Source organism: Triturus cristatus, chromosome 11, assembly GCF_964204655.1.
Source record: "Triturus cristatus chromosome 11, aTriCri1.1, whole genome shotgun sequence".
In the NCBI taxonomy this organism is placed as follows: domain Eukaryota; kingdom Metazoa; phylum Chordata; class Amphibia; order Caudata; family Salamandridae; genus Triturus; species Triturus cristatus.
The window spans coordinates 823,059,438-823,080,970 of NC_140594.1; the positions used below are offsets into that span (position 1 = coordinate 823,059,438).

A 21,533-nucleotide genomic window follows, 5' to 3' on the forward strand; every position below is an offset into this window, starting at 1 on the left:
GCCCACGCTCTAGACACAACACGCACACAGCTGCAAATATCTGAAACTCGGGTACCTTTAATATTGCATTGCATGCATGACTCTGACACTTGAAGAAAACCTTTCCATCTACAAAGTGCGTTGCTGATCCTGTGATGTGATACACCTCAACTGATCTTAAAGGTATGGGGTTCCCCGTTCAAACCTAGAGACTATTATTATAAAACCTAGCTCCTAGCAAGGGGAGGGTGGTACACAAGGCGCTATAAGACCTGTTTCCACTATAAATATAACATGATTTCTGCCTTTGTGTTTTATGGAATTGTAACAATGCTGATTGTATTATTTCTAATCATCTGCCTGCTTATGTTAGCCAAAATACTGCATCTTAGAGCACGTAGTTAAAAATAAACATTTTAAACTTTTCAGTTTCTCCGATTACTCACGTTGTGGACTGGTACGAGACTAGAAACGAAAGAGTGTTCTTGATTCCCACCATTCCTGAGAGTACCCCAAGTCGCTTGTTCTGGGTTGTCTAATCATTGGTTGTTTCGCTGTAGTACGGAGAACGAATGAGACACTGATGCTAGTCGGATAGGGGTTCTGGGTACTTTTTGGTACACTACAATTCACTGAGGTCCTGGTTTCCTGTGCACAGTTATGTGCATGAGCAGAATCCCAGCAACACCAGATTGCAAGATTGAAATGCTGTGCATTTAGGTGCCTGACTCTGCCCTTGCTTTGAGTGAGAAGGTCTGGGATGTTGGGAAGCTTGCCTAGTAGCATCATGTACCAAAGCCGTTCTGTCCATGATGGAGAGGATCATTTTGAGCGATGTTTGCATGAGTCCCCTGACCATATATAGAATGAGTGAGAGAATAGGAAAAGCGTATACAAATATCCCTGACCAGTTCATTCAAAGAGCATTGCCCTTAGACTGTGGATGTGGGTGCCTGAATGCAAAGTTTTGGCATTTCGTGTTTTCTGTGGTGGTGAATAGATATATACTTGATGTTCCCCTCAGTTGAAAGTATGTGTGAAGGACTGGAGTGTGGAATTCCCATTCATGGACATCTTGTTGCCCCAGGATTAGTAGGTCCGCTACTGAGTTGTCCACTCCTGGTAGGTATTGTGCCAGAAGGTGGATTCTGTAACTGATGACCCATCCCCATATGAGTTGTGCTAGTTGAGACAGCTGTAATGAATGTGTCCCTCACTGTTTTTGGAAGTGGTACATTGCTGTCATATTGTCTGAGCGTAGAAGGACATTTATACCTGTTATGTGGAGTAGAAAAGCTTTGAGCGACAGCTGTATGGCTAGTACCTTTAGAACACTGATGTGAAACATCTGTTGACGTGTAGATTACTTACCCTGGGTCCCTGAAGGCTCTCTCATTTAAGTGTGTTCTGTGTATTATACCACTTCAGTGTCATAAGCACTCTGGGTGAAACCAACACTAGATTCTCCAATTTGTCCCCTGCCTGTAACCACTGAGATGCTATACAGTCCTGTAGGGGTTGCCTTTGTATACGTGCATGTGGAACTATTGCTATGCAAGATGACATTACTCTTAAGAGACTCATCACCATCCTGTCTGGCAAGCGATGATATGGCTGAAAATAGTCTGTTTGTTCTGGAGATTGAGGACCCTCTGTGGATTGGGGTAAGCCTTTGCTGTGACCGAATTAAGTATGGCTCCAAGATAAGGTGTATTTGGAGCGGCAGCAAATGAGATTTTGTTGCATTTATTGTGAATCCCAATTTGTGTAACAGGTTGATAGAGGTGTCAGGTAGACATTTCTGTTTGCTGGAACTCTTGATTAGCCAATTGCCGAGGTAAAGGAAGACATGAATGTTTTCCCTTCTCTGACTTGCTGCCACTACAGCTAGACATTTGGAGAACACATGTGGGGCAGATGTTACCCCAAATGGTAGCACCATGAACTGAGAATGATGTCCACTTACCACAAACCGGACGTACCAGTGATGTGCAGGGTGGATCTGTAAATGAAAGTATGCTTACTTCAGATCTGATGCTGTCATGAAGTGGAAGTAGTGGTATCACATCCTGTACTGTCACCACGTGTAAGTGTGTGGACAGGATGTTCATATTTAAAGGGCGCATGCCTAATATGGGACGGAGTGTTCCATCCTTTTTGGGTATTAGGAAGTATAGGAAGTATACTGCCTTTCCTTGGTGTTTGAATTGGACAGGTTTCATGGCCCCTTGTTTGCAGAGCGCCTTTATCTCTTCTTTAAGAAGGTGTAGGTTATGAGGACTGAGGGCATATTTGCGATGTGGGATATTTGGTGGCTGACTTTTCAGTTCTAGGCAATACCCCTGACTGATAATGTCTAGCACCCACTGATCTGATGTTACTTCTGGCCACAAATAATGGAATTGCTGTAGCCTTTCCCCGATAGGTAATGTGTGATCAGGCGGAATGGTTGGTAAATCACTGTTAGGAGGTAGAGTCTCCCTTTGCGGGGTATTCCTCTACCTTTACCTCGTGGTTTGAAACCACCTCTGTAGTATTCTTTCCCCGATTATTGGTGGTATTGCCGCGGTCAGCGCTGATAACTTGGGGTCTCTGGGGAGTTAATCTTTGAGGCCCCTCTTCTTTGGTACCCCCGAAAGGGCTGGTGTTTCTGTGCTCTAGACTGATAGGCCCATTGATTTTGAGGTCTTGGTGTCCTTCTTGATTTTCTCAAGTTGTGCATCTACCTACGGACAACAGAGGTGCTCTCCATCGCATAGGATGTTTAAGACGTTTCGTTGCACTTCCGGTTTAAATCCTGAGATGTAGAAGAATGCCTGTTTGCGAAGCATTATTGATGAATTAATCCCTGTTGCAGCTGTTTCTGGCCGAATTTTTGCATTGGATATTTGTCTGCCCTCTGCAACTAAATCTTCACCTTTCTTTTTATATTGCTCAGGGATCTGTTGTAAGAGTTCTTCAATTTCATCACATGTAGCTCTGTTGTAGCGCGATAGGAGGCCCATCCAGTTTGTAATCCTCCAATAATTGCCCGCTGACTCAATGTGCTTACGTTCTTTGTCTGAAGGTAGCCACTCCCAGTGCTCTGTGATGCTGCTCTTTTGCGCACCGTAGTTACCACTAGGGAGTCAGCAGCAGGGTGTCATCTGATGTTGAGAGGGTTCGAGGGCAAAGGTCTGTATTTCTTCTAGATTCTGGGTGTGAGTATCCTTGATTTCATTGGGTCTTTGAAAATTTCCTTTGAAACTTTCATCACTAAGCCTATCATTGTTAGGGACTGCACAGTGCGCTCTGTCCAGGAGAGTGTCTCCTCTGCTGTACTGTACAGTGGCAATTTATGATACTCTGCTGCCCGCTGTTACACTGTGAAATGAAGAGGTGTCATCTAGTAGAGATGCCTTGGTTGGAAAAGGTGATCTATCTCTGTGTCTGGAAGGACAACATCATAGTCATCCCACAGGTTTGGGCTTAGTGGGGTTTCTCCCTGTGAAGCTGGGTAGTAAGTCTCAGGGTTGTGGACTTCCTCTGCTCCGTGAGGGCAAGGGTGATCTAGTACATGGCAACCTTGGGCACCTTTGTGGCATGGGGCTTGTGGCTCTATGCTCTGTTGTCACCCTTTTGGTAATGGCTGTGGAATATCCAAGTCTTGGCTTTCACATTTAATGTAGTCTGCTGTCTTAGGCTGCCTGACGCCGTTTCTGCATTAAGTCTTGAAGGCCTTCAAAGACATTGCCTTCTTCTTCTTGAAGTAAGGGCTTATGTGGTGTTTTTGCCTGCTTCTCAGTCCCCATTTTGTTACAGAGGAAGGCGCTTTTGTTGGCGTCGTAGGAGCTGAGTTCCTCTTCGCCGTCTAGTAGTGGCCATGCTCTTTCCCCTTTGTCAGAGTCGAGGAGCGTTTCGACTCCGAATGACTCGATACCAGTAGCATGTACAGCTCTAAATGTTTGCCCAGCACTGAAGCTTGGAGGTTTTGCTGATGTGTGTACCGGGGTCAATGGCTGTTTCGGCATCGATATTCGCCTGGTATCGGCTCAATGCTGCCCTGATGCCTGATCAGGATTGAAAATATACTCACCCTGTCTCAGAACCGAGACTTGCTCTTGGTGTCGGCCAGAGCCCGTGAGCTGTGGCGCACCTTGGCGTGATGTGCAAGGTTTATGTAATATCTTTTTAATGTGGGGCTGGTCAGTTGTACTCACAGCCATGGTGTTGCCTTCATCCTCTGCCCAGACCCTAGTGATGGAGCATCGTGCCTAGTCTCCATGACCTGCACATCCTACTCCTCTCAGTCATTGGACTCGTCAGAGGCGACATAGTGAAGGCTGGCAATGATGTAGCCCTCTCCAGCTGCGATGCCAGTGTCTACCTCGCCCTCCACTGTTTGGAGCTGGCGGGCTTCTTCTGTGGATTACACAGCCTCTGCTGCCATCTCTATGGTATGGGCCAGTCTACGGTCTCATCTGCTTCTTAAGGTCTTTTTATTTTTTAATAGGATGCACACGGCAAAATCCTGTTCATATGCTCTGGCGACAGACAAAGATGGCATACTTCGTGGGTGTCGGAATAAGTGTTTTTTGCCTAGCATCAAGGGAACTTTTGAAAAAGCCTGTCCTTTTTACCCTCCATTACCTGGAGCTGAACATTCTCAATGGCTTTTTGGAAGGCTATGGTATCGAAGACAGGTGAATTCTGTCCTTTCACGTAAATCTTAGACAGTTCTAATGGTTGCAGTAGCAGTGTATCTGTTGTCGTTGACGAGTTGCGATTGGTTCGAGCTGGTAGGAGTCTGTATGCTGCAAGGGCATTGAAGCTGCACAGAACTCCAACACAGTCCGTTCAAGACCAATGCCGGAATCTAACAAAGGTGAACATGTGCATTACTTCAAGGAGGAGGAAGCACGACGCACAACGTCAACAGTAAAAGACTTTCTTGCGAAAAAACACGTTTTGGAAGCAATTAATGCTAGAAATCTGACTTGCGAACATGTGTGGTAAAAAGAATGTCTCAATTCTGTCCTTTCACGTAAATCTTAGACAGTTCTAATGGTTGCAGTAGCAGTGTATCTGTTGTCGTTGACGAGTTGCGATTGGTTCGAGCTGGTAGGAGTCTGTATGCTGCAAGGGCATTGAAGCTGCACAGAACTCCAACACAGTCCGTTCAAGACCAATGCCGGAATCTAACAAAGGTGAACATGTGCATTACTTCAAGGAGGAGGAAGCACGACGCACAACGTCAACAGTAAAAGACTTTCTTGCGAAAAAACACGTTTTGGAAGCAATTAATGCTAGAAATCTGACTTGCGAACATGTGTGGTAAAAAGAATGTCTCATACCTGGTTCAGCATTACTTGTCTGGGACAGGACATTTGGAAGCTGAACTTTTAACATACCTTCGATTTAGAGTTATTTTATGAAGACAATTAATGCTATGAATTAGGGCCTTATTATGACCACGGCGGTCCCTCAGGCACTGCCACACCGGGGGTCCGACTGCCCCATCACGACTTCGGTGGCTGGACCACATTGGCACCACCGCAACCGCTAAGGATCAGAGCAATGTTGCAGGGATCTTGAGGCCGCAATTTGCTTGGCGGGCTGCTGCGGCCCCACTAAGCATATTACATGTTTCCTCTCCTCCATGGTTTTCATGGCTGTGAGCCCGCCATGAAAAGTGTGGCAGAGAGGAAACAAAGGGGGCACTCCAGTGTCCCCTGTTGCCTCTGTGCCAGGGGAGGCATGCAAGGGGGCACATGTTGTGCCTACCTGTCTGCATGCACCCCCAGTTCCTGCAGGGCATGGACTTGAGAGTAAATGCCCTGCAGGAACCTGCAATGATGTTCCCATTATGGTGCCTGTTACGGCTCTCCTATTATCATTTAAGCAGGCACCACTGTGGGCCAGGCATCGCAGGACTGCCTGACCTGGATTCCACTCGGAATCTGGTGTAAGGTCTAATTATGGCTTTGGTGGCGTGGGGGCCCTCTCCCGCACCGCCAAAGTCATAATAAGGCCCTTAGGCTTTGATGAGCCACCTTGGCAAGTAATGATTAGTAAAAGTTAATAATGCCACAAGCAGTGCTGAATAAGTGAATGTCAGCTAATAAAGTCAACACTTGCTCAAACCCTGTACCTAGGCCTATGTATATTACATAGTTATACCAAAAACAAGGTCAGCTGCTGTTATACGTTTTACCTATAATTAATACAAATTATACCGCTAAGTGAATATACTTCAAAAGAACAAGTTACTTACCTTCAGTAACACTTTTTCTGGTGGATACAGTATCTGCCTGTGGATTCCTCACCTTGTGAATATCCCCTGCGCCAGCCACATTCGGAAACTTTTGTAGAAGTCCACGCCAATGAGGTCGAAGAGACACGGCTCCGCTCACGACTCTGCTGACGTCACCAGCTCCATAAGAAGACCTCGTCGGCGTGATGACGTCAGTTTCCGCCCTTTTTTCCGTGCCTTCGAGGCACATGGACAGACGGACAGACTGTACACAGTATACACAGTACATAATATACAAATCAACACACACAGTGTGGAGAATAAATAGCCTTTGACAGTAACAAATACATTTTGAAACACCATCATCAGAATTGTGGGTATACAAGTGTGGACAACGGGGAGGCGGGTGGGTCAGTGAGGAATCCACAGGCAGATACTGTATCCACCAGAAAAAGCGTTACCGAAGGTAAGTAACTTGTTCTTCTGATGGATACATCTGCCAGTAGATTCCTCACCTTGTGAAAAGATTCCCACCGCAGTCCCACTCCCGGAGGAGGGTGTCCACCCTTCTATACCAGAAAGTCCTGAAGGACGGAACGAGCAAAGTGTCCGTCCCTCCTCACCTTGGAATCCAAGCAGTAATGCTTTGCGAAAGTGTGGAGGGAGGCCCAAATTGCCGCCATACAAATGTCCTCCGCAGGAACACCTCTAGACAAAGCAGAAGTGGAAGACTTCGCTCTAGTAGAATGAGCCCTTAAACCCTCTGGAGGTTCCTTACCAGCCAAAGAGTAGCATATCTTAATGCACAAGACTATCCATCTGGAAAGGGTGCGCTTGTGCACCGCTCTGCCTTTCCTGCAGACAACAAAGCCCACGAAGAGCTGGTCATCAACTCGAAAATCTTTTGTCCTGTCAAGGTAGAAGCTCACCGCCCTCTTAGGGTCCAAGCGGTGAAGCTGCTCCTCCTCCTTGGAAGGGTGAGGGGGAGGATAGAAGGTAGGGAGGGTAATGGATTGCCCCAGAGGGAAAGGAGTTACCACCTTAGGCAGAAAAGCAGCCCTGGTCCTGAGTACCATTCTTTCATCATGAATGGTCAAGAACGGGGGTTTTGAAAAACCGTCTTAACAACAGTCTCAAGGGACACTTGTGTAAGGGCTCGAAGGGAGAACCCATCAGATAAGTTAAGACAAGATTTAAGTCCCATTGAGGCACAATAAAAGGAGTAGGAGGAAACTTGTTTGTAAGGCCTTTCAGAAATCGTAAAACAATAGGTGATTTGAACATGGACGACTGATCCGGCAAGCAAAGGAATGCCGACAAAGTCGATAAGTATCCCTTTACAGTGGCTACAGCAAAACCTTGCTGAGCAAGAGAAAGGGCAAACTGCAGAATGTCAGATAAACGAGCCCTCAAAGGATCAATTGTCTTCTCCCCACACCAGATCACAAATTTAGACCACCTATAGGAATAGATAGATTTGGTGGAATTACATCTGGCAGACAAAATTACATCTACAACATCTGGTGGGAGAGAAAAAGAATTCAGGCTGCCCCGTTCAATCTCTAGGCATAAAGGTGTAAGCTCTCGAGGTGGGGGTGAAGAACCTGCCCCTCCGACTGTGAGAGGAGGTCTGACCTCAGAGGGAGATGGAGCGGAGGGCACGAGGAGAGGTGGAGAAGATCCGTATACCACACACTTCTTGGCCAATCCGGGGCGATCAATATAACTTGGGCCCGATCTTGGCGAATCTTCCTCAGAAACCGAGGAATCAAGGGTATGGGAGGAAACGCGTAAAGGAGTTGTGAGCCCCAACTCAACTGAAACGTGTCCCCCAACGCTCCCTGCATCGGATACTGGAGACTGCAGAAAGACGGGCAGTGAGCGTTCTTGTGAGTGGCAAACAGGTCCACCCGAGGAGTTCCCCACATCCGAAAGACGTGACGAACCACCTCTGGATGAAGCCTCCACTCATGGTCGGCGGAGAACTGCCGACTGAGACTGTCTGCACGCAAGTTCAGAACCCCGGCCAGATGATTTGCCATCAGAAAAATCCGATGATCCTGAGCCCAGGACCAGAGACGCAGAGCCTCTCTGCAGAGACAAAGAGACCCCGACTCCTTCCTGCTTGTTGACATACCACATCGCGGTAGTGTTGTCCGTCAAGACTTGAACCGACTGACCGTGAAGGGAAGGGAGAAAGGCCTTGAGCACCAAACGTATCGCCCGCAATTCCCGAAGGTTGATGTGAAGCAACCTTTTCTCTGGAGATCAAAGACCCTTGATCTCCAGATCCCCCAAATGAGCACCCCACCCTAAAGTGGATGCATCCGTTATTACTGTGGCCACAGATGGAGGTAGATGAAAGGGCTTTCCTTGAGACAGATTGCCCTCTACGTTTCACCAAGACCGATCCGCTGCAGCTTCTCCGGAGATCCTCACCGACTCCCTGAGCTCTCCTTTGTGCTGATACCACTGCCTGCGGAGGCACCACTGGAGGGCCCTCATGTGCCAGCGTGCATGGTTGACCAACAGAATGCAGGAAGCAAACAGACCAGGCAGGCGAAGGACCTTCAGGACTGGAACGACCGCTCCATTGTAAAACAAGGGAATCATTTCCTGTATGTCGAGAATCCTTTGTGGAGGTTGGAATGCCTGGCACACAGTAGTGTCCAGTACCGCCCCCTATAAACAGGTTGCGCTGAGAGGGCACCAGGTGAGATTTGGGTACGTTTATCGAAAAACCCAATTTGTACAACAGTTGAGTTGTAACCTGCAGATGATGAAGCACCTTCTTTGGCGACTCCGCTTTGATCAGCCAGTCGTCCAGATAGGGGAAAACTGAAATCCCCGACCTTCTGAGATGGGCTGCCACCACTGCCATCACCTTCGTGAAGACTCGAGGTGCAGTAGTAAGAACAAACGGAAGGACCGCAAACTGATAATGCTGCGACCCTACCGTAAACCGGAGATACTTCCTGTGCGACTTCAGGATGGGGATGTGAAAATACGCATCCTGCAAGTCGATCGACACCATCCAGTCCTCATGTTGCAGTGCTTGAAGAACCTGCGGAAGGGTGAGCATTTTGAACTTCTCTTGCTTTAGAAAAAGATTCAAGATCCTGAGGTCCAATATTGGACGCAATCTGCCGTCCTTTTTGGGAATCAAGAAATACCGAGAGTAGCATCCCTGACCCCTCTCCTGCTCTGGAACCACCTCTATCGCACTTTTTTTTAGTAACGTCAGGACTTCCTCCTGCAGGAGAGGACGGTGATCCTCTGAGCAAGCCCCTTGACAAGGAGGGTAATTTGGAGGAAATTCCCGAAAGGGAAGGGCGTATCCATTTTCTACAAGATCTAGAACCCAAAGGTCTGTAGTAACCGATTCCCAATCTTGTAGAAAATGGGTAAGCCGGCCCCCCACAGGACCAGCATGATCCAGAATGGTGGATCTAGGGCTGCTTTGCAGTGGTGGGAGGGGCTGAGGAGGAGGAAGAGGAGGAGGAGAGCTGTCGCCCTCGAGTGCGACCCCTGATTCTGCCTCGGTAGCTCTTATACAGAGTGCTTTGCTGCTGTTGCTGGGGCTGTCTGTAAGAACGAAAGGTCGACCTTCCAAAGCCCCTGAACCTCTTGAATGAACCCCTTGGCTGAGATTGAAGGCCCAAAGATTTAGCCGTGGCCTTACTCTCTTTAAATCTTTCAAGCGCAGCATCCGCTTTCTTACCAAAGAGTCCGGAGCCATCAAAAGGCAAGTCCAAGAGCGTTGACTGGACATCAGGGGAGAATTCTGAACATTTAAGCCACGCACTCCTCCTGGTGGCAACAGAAGATCCCATGACTCTTGCTACCGAGTCAGCTGAATCCAAACCACTTTGGATCACCTGACGTGCCTCCGCTTGGGTATCCGAAAGGACCTCATGGAAACTTATCCTATCCTCTTCAGACAGCTTTGGGGCCAGCTGCTTTTCTGAGTCCATAAGAGCATGGGTATATCGGCCCAAAAGACAGGTGGCATTCGTCGATTTAAGGGCCATGCTGGCAGAAGAGAAGACCTTCTTGGCCAACTGATCCAGTTTCTTCGATTCCCTATCACTCGGGACTTGAGGAAAAGAACCTGATGACTTTCTGGAACAGGCAGCCTGAACAACCAGACTCTCCGGAGACGGGTGAGATGTCAAAAAGTCTGGGTCCCCCGGAGCTGCCCTATACCTCCTGGCAATAACTTTAGAAACTGCCGGAGCAGAATAGGGCTTACGCCACACCTCCATTACTGGCTCTATAATGGTGTCATTAAAAGGGAGTAAAGGCTTCGAAACAGTAGAAGGAGGGTGCAGAACTTCTGTTAGGATATTAGGCTTGAACTCTGCAGAAGGCAACTGCAGATCTAAAAGTTCAGCCGCCTTCTTTATAACAGTATGGTATGGTGCCACACCCTTTGAAGGAGCATCAGATGGAGGAGTAATCTCCCATTCAGGTGCTAAGTCCAGGCCACAAGCCTCCTTCAACTCATCAAACACATCATTCGATTCCATAAGCTCACCTTCCTCCACTTCCTCCATCAGGTATCTCTGTTCATCCAGCACCCTTTGGGCCTCCCTCCTAGACCTGATCCTCACAACCGGAGTCGGCGGCGCCGTGACCGAATCCGACGGCGCTGGAGTCGAGCGTGCATCCAATGGAGCAGCCGGCGTCGAACGAGGTCGATGTCGGCGCCGGTGAAGAAGGGAGCGGCGTCGATGTCCTCGTGCCGGTAGATGCCAAGACGGCGTCGCCGGAAAAAATGGCATGAAAGGAGCCTGTAGATAAGCTTGGGGAACTCCCAAGCTGAAGGCCATAGGACCCGAAGGTGCACCAGAGGGGTACATGGCTCAAGAGAAAACTCCGTACATCGCATTAAGATAATGCGTAGGGTCCTGACCTGGTCCTGGAAATGCAGGATATTGTTCAGGCATCACCGGACTTGGGCCGACCGGCGCCGACGGTGGAATCAGCTGAGCCGGAGGTTCACCCGGAGCAGGAGGTTCCTCACACGGAACCGGAGACGAAGCCAGAGCCGGAGATGGAGCCGGCGTCGGAGATGGAGCCGGGCAGGAGAATGCTCCGGTGAAGCTACAGGTGACGATAAGCCAATAGGAGAATCAGGAACAGGCGAAGGAGATACAAAGTCCTTACGGCGTCGTGAGGGCGAAATCGATCTCGGAGCCGCATCCCTATCCGAGTGATGCCGAGATGAGTGCCTCTTCTTTTTCTTGTGCTTCTTAGACTTAGAAGCATGTCCCGAAGTCGACTTCGACCTCGATCTTCTCCGGCCTCTTTTTTCCTTCTTCATCCTTGCGATGAACAATTTAGCTTCCCTCTCCTTAACAGCCTTGGAGCTCATCTTGCGACAGCAAGAACATCTTTCCACGTCATGGTGCGAAGACAGGCACCACACGCAGTCTTCATGAGGATCCGTTATCGACATGTGTTTCCCACATTCTCGACAAGGTTTAAATCCAGACTTCTTCGTCGACATTTCAGCAGAAGAAGAGAGAGAGAAACCAGCTGAAAACAAAGTAACAAGAACAGCTACAGAGAGAGAGTTCCGAGATCCGTTGGCGTCGATGATGCGTAAAAAAGGGAACTGACGTCATCACGCCGACGAGGTCTCCTTATGGTGCCGGTGACATCAGCGGAGTCGCGAGCAGAGCCGTGTCTCTGTGACGTCGTCTTCGACCTCATCGACGTGGACTGCTACAAAAGTTTCCCAATGTTGCTGGGGCAGGGGATATTCACAAAGTGAGGAATCCACTGGCAGATGTACCAGTCAGAACAAAGCAATACGGATAATGTCTCCATATCTTGTAAAACCAGAAATGACAAGATAGAAAAAACAATGACAATGGGGAGAATGAAAGTGAGAAAACAAAAAAGGTAAATAGGGGGGAACAAAGGTAGGACAGGGGAAGGCAGAAAAATGGTCTAGAAGCAAAAGGAAACTGGCAGAACTGAACAGAGAAATGAGGCTGGCATTAACAGTGACATTTATTATCTTCTCTTAAATATATTTTTGTAAAGAGTACCCCAGATTTAACAAGAAATGGCAGTCTGCCTCCTCTCCAATGTTTGTTGTAACTTCTCTCCAGGTTTTATTAGATTTTTAGGTTATCATAGTAACACAAATGTTAAACTCAAAGTACAAAGGTCAAAGGGATAAACTCGATAATTCTCTATTTGCACCTCCGCTTTTAGAAGCCATATCACTGCAGGTGAACCAGGGACAAATATATATTGTTTTCTGTTAAATACATTTTTCCTGCATCTTTGGATTTAAACGGAATACACTAACTTTTAAATGACAAAGTGCCTACTCACAATTAGGGTGTTATCTTGCCGAAACACAAAGAAGCAAGCCATATTTTCTCGAATCATGGTGCCGTAGAGCAACCTAAAGTGCATTTCGACTTAAAATTATCTGTATTGGAGATCCTTCGAAAGACTATGCACCTTCCTTGCACCCACCTCTTCAAACCAGCGATACAACCCAACATGGATTATGCCCCAAGCACGGATCTCTTACCCTACAATTTTTGCAGCAGACACCATAGGCACATTCTGTTCCAGGTCGGCGTTTACATGTATTGGGTTCACAGCAAGGATCCTTTTCACACTCCTGTAAAATGTTAACATTTGCTTAGGGCTAATGTGATTTCAAAGTCTGTTTAACATGTGAGTTTTGGAACAACACAGTATCGAAAATAAAGTGCAACTCATGAAAATAAATGATATACAAAGTATGACCTTTCAGGTTAACAATTGTTTTGGCAAATATATGGGATGATGAAAATTGACAATCTGAGTACTAGGGTAGCCCTTGCGTGTGCTTTGGTAGAAGGCGGAGGACAAAGTTTCCCTTCAGAAGTAATTAGAGAGGCACAGTTTAATACCATAATTCATGCAACAAACAAATAAAGGAGTCACAGTGAAGACCAATAAACACCATATTTGGGAACTACAACTAAAGGTCGCATTGTTAAAAAAATATTGAATAGGATGAAGTCAAGGAAAATTTGTGGGCTTTTTGTTAACCTCTCATTTGAAAATGTTCCTGGTGAAGCTGCTCAACACAGCAATCATTATAATGAGCAACAGAAGAAGCAAAAGGAAGCAGCTCATGCACGTAGTTCAGTTCACTTTGCAAGGTGCTACCGTGTTATCAGAACAACAGGCAAGGAAGAACATTATTACAACAGAGCTCACATTTTGGAGAAACAAATGATCACACAACACCCGATGGAAGACGAGCCAATCCGTACCAGATTGACTGAAAAAAATACAAAAAAGAAACTTTTCGTGAGCAACATGGTTTAATAATTTAGAAAGTGTTGCCCACTGTAAAAGAATAATGGGTTATTTAGTGATAGTAAGAAGAGGGCACTTGGATACACAATTGGTTAAATAATATTGTACTACCAATCAAAGAAACTTCTCTTAAGCTTCAATGTCTATTCACTTTTCTTTGTCTGTATTTGCTTGCCATTATAAGACCTTATATTTCTCGATCGCCTTCTCTTAATTGAGGAAGGCATAGGTACATATCAGTCTGAACCCGTCTCATCCACTATAAAACACTTGAACCTTCGTTATCATTTAATAACCATATCAGTGTAATCCAAGAGTCCCTGTCCATCGAACAGAGAGGGAAGGTGCTGAAAAGCAGGTACATTCCGGAACAGATTACAAACAAGTCATCAAGAATGTCACCAGGATGATTTAGCAATAAGAACTAGGGTCAATATGCAACCACCATTTTTGCAGTTGGAAATGGAGACTGCAAAAATACCTTTTCTTATGTACAAATGACAAATTGTGATTTGGTTAAACGTTACTGAATCGCAATTTGGAATTGCACATGCATACCATTTTGGCATATGGAAGGGGTGTATTTATGGCCTCTCTTCGAAATACAGAATCACAGTGGTAAATTTGAATGTTTTGATGCAGAATTACATCAGCAAAACATTCATTTTTTACCGACATCTCATGGCTGGTGGTAACGATTTGCAAATGGGAAGGGGTCCCAATGGGACTCCTTTCCCTTTGTGAATGTTGAAATAATTATGTTTTAAGAGCAGGCAGTGGTCCTAAGGCCATTCCATACTCTTAAAAAATGTAACTTAAATGTTTCATTTTATTTTTTTAAACACATTTTGTTTTCCTTTAAGAAAAAACTGGCTGCATTTGAAAACCAAAAAAGATTGCTTTATTAAAAAGCAATTACAGACATGGTGGTCTGCTGACATCATTAGGCCGCAAATTGAGACCTACCTTATTAATATTCATGAGGTAGGTTGGCTTGCGACCCACTAGGAATCGCTAAATGAACTAAAAGAGTTTCATACATTAGAGATAGCGATTTCCTGATTGTGATTCGCAATTAGGAAATTGATATCCCTAAAATATGTATTATGGACCTAGATTTTTGTATGCTGCTTTTGTAACACCATGCCCCACAGACATAGGATTTGGGAGTCACCATCAAGAAACCACGAGAACTGTCTGCTGCTCAGTCAAGTTCAAATCTGTAGCACTTAGTTGAGTAACTATATCTATCCTCAGCGATAAGAAATTGCAATACAACCCTGGATGCACTTTAGCACACACACACATTGCTGCAAGTTGTGTCAACTGGAATGTCTGACAAGGTCAACTTTCAGCTTAATGGTTGAACACATTATTACCTACACTAGGAAAACTGGCTTTAAGGTCAGACTTACTGTTCTCTGTTCACAAGACAATTTTCTTACCACACGTGTTCCTCCCACAAGCACAGACAGGCATACTATGAAGAACGGCTACAGAGAGTACCAACCTTTGGAGAGCCGCAATCACATTCCTCCCCAGCATCCACCAGCTTGTTCCCACAGAAGGGGGCAGTATAGGTTTCATCAGGACTCGGAATATTCAGGAGACAGCTTCCACCTTTGTTCAATGTCAACTTCTCAAAATCATCAGCACTGCAGCTGCTGAAGTTTTTTGAACCTCTGTAAAGAAGAAACAACTTATTGAGCAGCGTGGACTTGAAAATACTTCTGTTCTTTATCCAGTGAAGAGAACGTGCATGGATCATAGGGGCTGGTATAGAGTTTGGTGGAGGGGGTCCTCCGCCAAAAAGAAGGTCTGCTTGCCTGATTTACAGGCCTACTCCAGCTCCATCACTGACATACTCCTCTGACAGTCCGATGGAATATGGGCCGTTTTTAAACGGTCACATATAAAGCCTTCCGTTAGATTTAGAGTGAATGGTGGTGTAAGTTTTTTTTGCTATTCATCATCCCAAGGTAAAGCTTGACAGTGTGAGATAGTAAAACAATATTAGGACCCCCAAACCAGGGAATACAACTCTCTTGATGTGGGTCATAAGTTTTACTTTATTCTAAAACAAACTACTGCTTTGGGACTTTATTTTTCAAAAAATTACAACGTTGCAAAAGTTTGACAGTTGGCAGGCATGTTTGACGGAACTGCCTGTTAAATTTTTACAACACTGACAGGAACTGTCGTGACTGCGGTTTCTGCCAATGTTTAGAGTTGTCCACAGGGCTGTCAGACAACTTTGGCAAGAGGAGGACCCTCTGTGTGGCGGGAGTAAATTACTCAGCCATACCAAAAGATTCATATTGATAAAGCTTTTACAATTAAAAAGTAAAATCACACATTTACTAATCTTACATAGTTAATTAAACCATTTCCAGAACACAAATTCAGTATCAATTGAAGTCCCTCATATCACTATTTCACATTTATAGTTTCTATTTTGTAGTGCAAGTTTAATATCTTACTTCTTTATCCCCAAACCCTCAAGACAAGCATGGCACGCTACTGATATTTCAACAGTTTCAGACATAAGATTAATGCAGATTTTATTAAAATATGCAGTAGAGTCTGCCCCAATGATGATGTGGTCCACGTCTGGATGAAAGTACCCCATCCGATGTAGACAATATTATCTCTGAGCCAGACAACCTGGGATGCCACACAACATCCCCATTGACAAACCAATCAACATTAAATATGACAGAACCAACAGTAAGCCTTGTGAAGACCCAGAGAGTATTGTGCTCTGGGGAAAAGAAATTGTTGAATTAAACTCCTCTGCTATATTAGATGAAATCTGCGAAATAAAAACTAATGAACAGTAAAAAAAACGACTTCATACAATATATTTCGAGGAGTCTATAAGAATGTATCTATCACTTTTCCTTTGTAATTTGATTTTGATGTGACTATTTCCTATATGCTATAATAATACAAATCTACTGCTCTATTGAGAATAAATTTGTTCCAAGGTCCCTGTGATGATGCGCGTCCATCCGACAGCGGCGGCGACCAACCCAAGATGGCCGCCACCAACACACCCGGAAATGGAGTCAGCGGTCTAGCGGACTCCGGGGGCTGGGCGGACGTGTCGACAAAAGCAGAAACCAGAGAGGAGGAAGGCGGACACGACGAGTGGACAGGAGGAGCGGAAAACGGTGAAGAGCGGAGAGCGAGCGTGAGAGAACACGGAACGGACGAGACCTTCGCTGGATGCAGAGGGACCACCCAGGAGAATCGACCTCCGGATCGGGAGGGAGGCGACGCCGAAAGAAACAGCTCAAGGAGCGCTGCCCTTGGGACCACTGATCTCCTGGACACCAAGGAGACTGGGTCTCCCCTCGCCACGGCCCATGGGGGTCGTGGAAGCAGGCAAGTGACGGGCGTATGCTCTACAATAATACAGGGGTTGTGGACACACATGAGGGGCATACATGAGTCGAGCACAAACTTCCCTACACGCTAGGCACAGCACAGCAGGGTTGGTGACGGTGTGCACTTCCCCCCCCCCCCCCTTTTCTCGTGTACCGTGGACGCCAGCCTAAGTCTATTCTATTGTTTTCCCTTTTCTTTTGGTGTCCTCAAGTGCCGGTCGCTGGGAGAAGAAGGACCCTAATACCCTAGACGACGGCAGTAATCAAGCAAGAAGAGTCTATTCCATACCCAGTGGCCTTAAGACTTACTAAGATTCTGCAGACAGCGTGTGTGACCCTAACAAACGTTGACCAATAAACGACAAAAAGTATCCCTTACTAATACCGTCCGCATCATTTTTCAAGACCAAAAAGGGGGAGGGAGATCCAAGCAAGGGAACCAGCACAAAGTGGTGTCAGAAGTGGGATATCACTGTCTGGAAAACGACAGTACCCAGTCATGGAGGCCATCATCACCCAGTTAGCTTAAGGACAGCGCCATTTGCAGCTAGTCTTCGAGGAACAAACAAAACAGGCTCAAACCGAGAGAGAGGCGTTAAAGGCTGCCTTAAAAGATCAAGCAGCTCTGTTAACAGCAAACCAACAGGTACAGGACACTGCAGTACTGCGTCTTACGGATGCCATAGCAAGCGCCCGAGTACACCCCAATGTCCCAGGATCAGTATCCAGAAATTCCAGCAAGGGGATGACCCGGACTACTTCTTTGTAAACTTTGAAAGGGTCGCATCCACAGCTGCATGGCCGCCCGAGCGATGGGGTCAATATATCGCCCCGTTGCTCTCAGGAGAATTACAGGATGCATACCAAGCTGCCAATCCGGGTGGTGTTACCAGTTACGTGGATATAAAAAGGGTTATCCTAGAACGACTAGGTTGTGACCAAGAGTATTACCGGTCACGGTTCAGAAAAGAAAAATGGACTGTGGGGGATAATCCCAGGGCTCTGTATTACCGGATTAGGGATCTGGGTAATCGCTGGTTACAACCCACCTCATCCTCCCCAGATGACATCACCGAAAAAGTCTACCTCGAACAATATCTGGAAGTCCTCCCCTATAATACTAGGTCCTGGATCAAACAACATCCCAATCTCTCGGTGGCAGTCGCCGTTGATCTGGCGTGTGCATATCATCGTTCTCCTGAGTTTAAAGCCCCTTCAAATAGGACGCAGTCGAGAGCCCCAAAAATACCAAACAAACCATCCCCGCCTTTCCCAGAGCCCCGAAGTCAATCTTTCATGAGGCCCCCAACTGAAACCAATCCCTCCCGGTCCGACCCCACCAGGGCCACAATGTTTTCACTGTGCCGAGTGGGGACACATAGCGAGACATTGCCCTTCCCGTCCTTCCCCTCCGGAACCTATGGAGGTAGGGTATACTCGGGGTCGGGTCATGGTGACAGGGCAGCCCCCCGAACGATATAGAAAAAGGATACACCTTAATGGGAAACCGGTGTTAGCGTTTCTAGACACAGGGTGCCATCATACCGTTGTCGATAGGACTCTTATACGGGACTCCCAACTCAGGGACAACAAAGCCATACAAGTGACTTGTGTTCATGGCGAAAAGAAACTGTACCCCCTTGCAGAAGTTCTGATGGACATAGAGGGAGAGTCCATGCTGAGGAAAGTGGGGGTGGTATCAAATCTGCCAGAGTCAGTCCTACTGGGAACAGATCTCCCAAGATTCCATGAATATCTACAAGTCACCTCCCCCTCCCGAACTCCAGTGACATGGTTAACCGATGCCCCTTTCCACGATGAGGAGATACACGCAACAACCCCTAGAACACCAAAAACACGTAGAGAGAAAAGAGGAGAACGGGCCCTGTATTTACAGACAAAGCATGTGCTATCCCCACCTATTTTTACCTCCTCAGAAACCCCGCAAGGACCCGGCCGAAACTTCCGAACGGCCCAGAGAGAGGATGCAACACTACAAAACGCCTGGGAACAGGCTCAGGAAGACCAGCCAGACAAGGTAGGCCCCTTCTTTTGGGTGAACAATGGGCTCCTTTACAGGGTCTCCCAAGAACGGGGTAACCGAAAAGAACAACTGCTAATTCCACGTCCATTTAGGGAGCAGGTGTTGTGTCTAGCACATGGCCAAGCGGGATGGGGACCCTACGGCAAAGAACACACCTTACGTTATCTGTTACCTAGGTTCTATTGGCCCGGGATATACCAAGAGGTAGCCCGTTACCGTGCAGCTTAAGGTACTACCCTTTGGTCTCCACGGGGCCCCGCTACTTTTCAACGCTTGATGGACACCATATTAGCGTAGCATCAACAATTCGCTGTTGCTTACCTAGATGATATTGTAGTCTATAGCCCTGACTGGGACACCCACCTACGACATCTAGAAGCCGTCCTAAAAACATTAGAACAAGCCGGCCTTACACTCAACCCACGAAAGACAACCTTTTGCACCAACCACATCGAATATCTGGGGTATGACATACAGGAAGGATGTACAAGACCCCAAGTAAATAAAATCGAAGCCATCTCCAACATACCCTGACCATCCTGTAGGAAGGGTGTTCGTTCCTTCCTTGGGTTGGTGGGCTATTACAGGAGGTTCATACCACACTTTTCTGACATTGCCAGTCCTCTCACCGACCTCTTGACCAAAGCCCACACAGGAAATCGAGTTCCCTGGTCTGACTCCCAAGAAAGAAGTTTCCAACAATTAAAAAGAGCCCTTTGTACTGCCCCCGTCCTCGTCTGCCCAGACTTTCAGAAGACGTTTGTCCTCCAAACAGATGCCTTGGGAAGAGGCCTTGGTGCCGTCTTGTCCCAACCAGACGAGGTGGGTGATTTACGACCCTTGTTATTCCTCAGCAGGAAGCTATACCCTCGAGAACTTAAGTACGCCACAATCGAAAAAGAGTGCCTCGCTCTCAAATGGGCTATGGAATCCCTTCAATATTACCTCCTGGGACGTTCTTTTCTTTTGCTAACCGACCATGCTCCTCTCACCTGGTTAGCCCTCCATAAAGACTCGAACCCCAAAATCTTACGTTGGTTTCTCTCATTACAGCCCTTCACCTTTGAGGCCATACACCTACCCGGGAAACTCCTGACGAATGCGGACTATCTCTCTCAGTACCCTGTCCTGGAATGGCCCGATCGTCCATTCCCGAGGGGAAGGCAGTGTGATGGTGCGCGACCATCCGACAGCGGCGGCGGCGGCGACCAACCCAAGATGGCCGCTGCCAACACACCCGGAAATGGAGTCAGCGGTCTAGCGGACTCCGGGGGCTGGGCGGACGTGTCGACAAAAGCGGAAACCAGAGAGGAGGAAGGCGGATACGACGAGTGGACAGGAGGAGCGGAAAACGGTGGAGAGCGAGCGAGAGAGAACACGGAATGGACGAGACCTTCGCTGGATGCAGTGGGACCCCCCCAGGAGAATCGACCTCTAGATCGGGAGGGAGGCGACGCCGAAAGAAACAGCTCAAGGAGCGCTGCCCTCGGAACCACTGATCTCCTGGACACCAAGGAGACTGGGTCTCCCCTCGCCACGGCCCATGGGGGTCGTGGAAGCAGGCAAGTGACGGGCGTATGCTCTACAATAATACAGGGGTTGTGGACACGCATGAGGGGCACACCTGAGTCGAGCACAAACTCCCCTACACGCTAGGCACAGCACAGCAGGGTTGGTGACGGTGTGCACTTCCCCCCCCCCCCCCTTTTCTCGTGTACCGTGGACGCCAGCCTAAGTCTATTCTATTGTTTTCCCTTTTCTTTTGGTGTCCTCAAGTGCTGGTCGCTGGGAGAAGAAGGACCCTAATACCCTAGACGACGGCAGTAATCAAGCAAGAAGAGTCTATTCCATACCCGGTGGCCTTAAGACTTACTAAAATTCTGCAGACAGCGTGTGTGACCCTAACAAACGCTGACCAATAAACGACAAAAAGTATCCCTTACTAAAACCGTCCGCATCATTTTTCAAGACCAAAAAGGGGGCGGGAGATCCAAGCAAGGGAACCAGCAGTCCCCTTCTGCACCATTCTTTGGAGACAGACCAGTCATGCAACATCTTTAATGTTGGTTTAGCATGTTCAAATGTTTTGTGAAGAGCAGTTGCACTTGTCAAATAATAACACAAGATATTGTTCTGCCAGAATTCCTCCCGGACTGCCCCACATCTATTTTGAAGTATACAAAAAAGTGATGGATGGGATACCTGAATTAATTGCAGCCACTGCAGAATTACCCAAGCCACATTCCAGTCCATTGTTATTTTGCACACCATGCCACCTCAGTTTGGACCCAGCCATATACAAATCAGTCTTGACCGTGCTTACATGGGAACAGTTCAGACCGAACTGCCAGGCCAGATCATCTCTGAACCTTCCTCCCTCTGCATGGTTTGTTACTCCACCAGGCACTGGAAGTTCCTGGTCGTGGGGGGCTTTATCTATAATATCACCATATATAACAAAAACAGCAACGCAACTGCTGTCAGCATTACACTCAAGACTGAAAGCTCTAAATGATGTATAAGAAAACAGCCATTAGATCACAATCTTTAC

General features: G+C 47.1%; 1 protein-coding gene across 1 annotated transcript in view; it reads right to left on the minus strand.

Moving 5' to 3' along the window:
• Positions 1-21,533, minus strand: part of ADAM9 (ADAM metallopeptidase domain 9) — a 764,238-nt gene that overhangs the window by 242,419 nt on the left and 500,286 nt on the right. The window contains exons 12-13 of the mRNA XM_085634568.1: positions 15,060-15,231; positions 12,768-12,860 (exon numbers count right to left, since the gene is read on the minus strand). Coding sequence (XP_085490694.1) covers positions 12,768-12,860; positions 15,060-15,231 — 265 coding nt within the window. The remainder of the gene's footprint in view (positions 1-12,767; positions 12,861-15,059; positions 15,232-21,533) is intronic.